At 31.4% G+C, this 1,592-nt stretch overlaps 1 protein-coding gene across 1 annotated transcript in view; it reads left to right on the forward strand.

Annotated features, from left to right (window-relative positions):
* The window catches only part of LOC106875361 (uncharacterized), a 142,593-nt gene that overhangs the window by 103,363 nt on the left and 37,638 nt on the right, over nucleotides 1-1,592 (forward strand). Inside the window, exon 36 of the mRNA XM_052966732.1 lies at nucleotides 277-405. Coding sequence (XP_052822692.1) covers nucleotides 277-405 — 129 coding nt within the window. The remainder of the gene's footprint in view (nucleotides 1-276; nucleotides 406-1,592) is intronic.

The following is a 1,592-nucleotide window of genomic DNA, read 5'->3' on the forward strand; positions in this document are numbered from 1 at the left end:
ATATATATATATATACTAGCATAGGTAAAGAGTCATTAATTAATCTATCAGTGATTTGAATTATATAATAACAGGATGACAAATACTTCGGATTGATGGACAAGTAACAATTGATTATATTGATCACAATACTTGTGTTTCGTGTTTGAAAGGGTTGAAAAGTGAAGTGAGCCTCCAGAGGATTTTGATTCAAATAGTAACGGCTCATTGTGAAAATACCGATTCTGCCAAACCATTACCGTTCTAAGAAATATTTATCTATTTATTTTGCAATAGACATTGACGAATGTGCTGAAGGAACACATCAGTGTGACGAAAATGCCAAATGTTTCAACACGATTGGAAGTTATTTCTGCAGATGTAACAGAAATTTCATTGGAGACGGTAAAGTTGGAGATTGTCATAGTAAGTACAGCTTCTTAATATATTTATCTTTCGGTAATGTTTCGTTCTCTCCTGTTGTAATTATTGTTGTTTCTTCTGCTTGCATCAGTTACACTTTCAACAAGACACAAACATGCACACACTTAGCTCCCTTCCTTGCAAACGAAGATAAGATTATCCACTGAGCATTTGAATTCATTTTTAAGAAATCACTAATTTCTTGAAATTATCTTCTCGTTTCTTCAACAGTTGCTAACATTTACTGCTAGATGATTTTATCTTTCTCCAACTGAGAGAGGAATTCTAATTAATTTGCCATTCATTGCATAGTACATTCCATACATCTCCTTTTAATATATTTATCTAAATTCATGCCATTAGCCAATTAGAGTTATTTACATTCGTTTCATTAACCTAAGACGATATTTGGTAACATATTGCAATTACAAAATTAACCGTTAAGACACCACAATTGTAGAATCATTAAGCGTGATATTGTTGGAGTGAAAAATTGGTAATTATCACCATCTTGGAAATAGCTCTTGCTTCTGCTCTCAGTGTGCTTGTAGAAAGGACGTTATGCGGACTTTATACGCTATACAGATTTCATACGCTATATAGATCTCATATGAATGGTTCTCTGGGATTTGTTAAGTGATGTAGACACCTCTAGTAAGAATCCAAATAAGATTCGGATTTTCAATCTACAGGGAAATAGTTAAATTTGCCCTATCTATTTCTCTACTGCATAGGTTACTTATATGCATATTATAACAAAAAAATGACAGACTAGTCAAATTTCGTCCTTTACTGATTGAGCCAACGGTGAAACTATCATTTTTATATAATTTTTAAATGAGTATATTGTTATTTTTTGTATAATAAACACATATACAGGTTTATATATTGTTGCCTTCAGGCAATGTAAGACAGAGGCTATCTTAGATATGTGGCATATATATATATGTATATATATTTCGCTTTGGGATTTGGTTTGCAAGATTTTTTATGTGATTTCGTGTGTTGAAGCATATTCTGTTGTGTCTGGGGAGAGTCATTTTCTTATTGTGCCTTAAAATTTAACACACTCACCGTGAAAATTTCCACTTATTTCTTATTTTTATTTTTTATTTTTATTTTTATTTTCCTACAAATAAGAAATAAGTGGAAATTTTTGACGGTGAGTGTGTTAAATTTTAAGGCACAAT

Source organism: Octopus bimaculoides, chromosome 3 (assembly GCF_001194135.2).
Source record: "Octopus bimaculoides isolate UCB-OBI-ISO-001 chromosome 3, ASM119413v2, whole genome shotgun sequence".
In the NCBI taxonomy this organism is placed as follows: domain Eukaryota; kingdom Metazoa; phylum Mollusca; class Cephalopoda; order Octopoda; family Octopodidae; genus Octopus; species Octopus bimaculoides.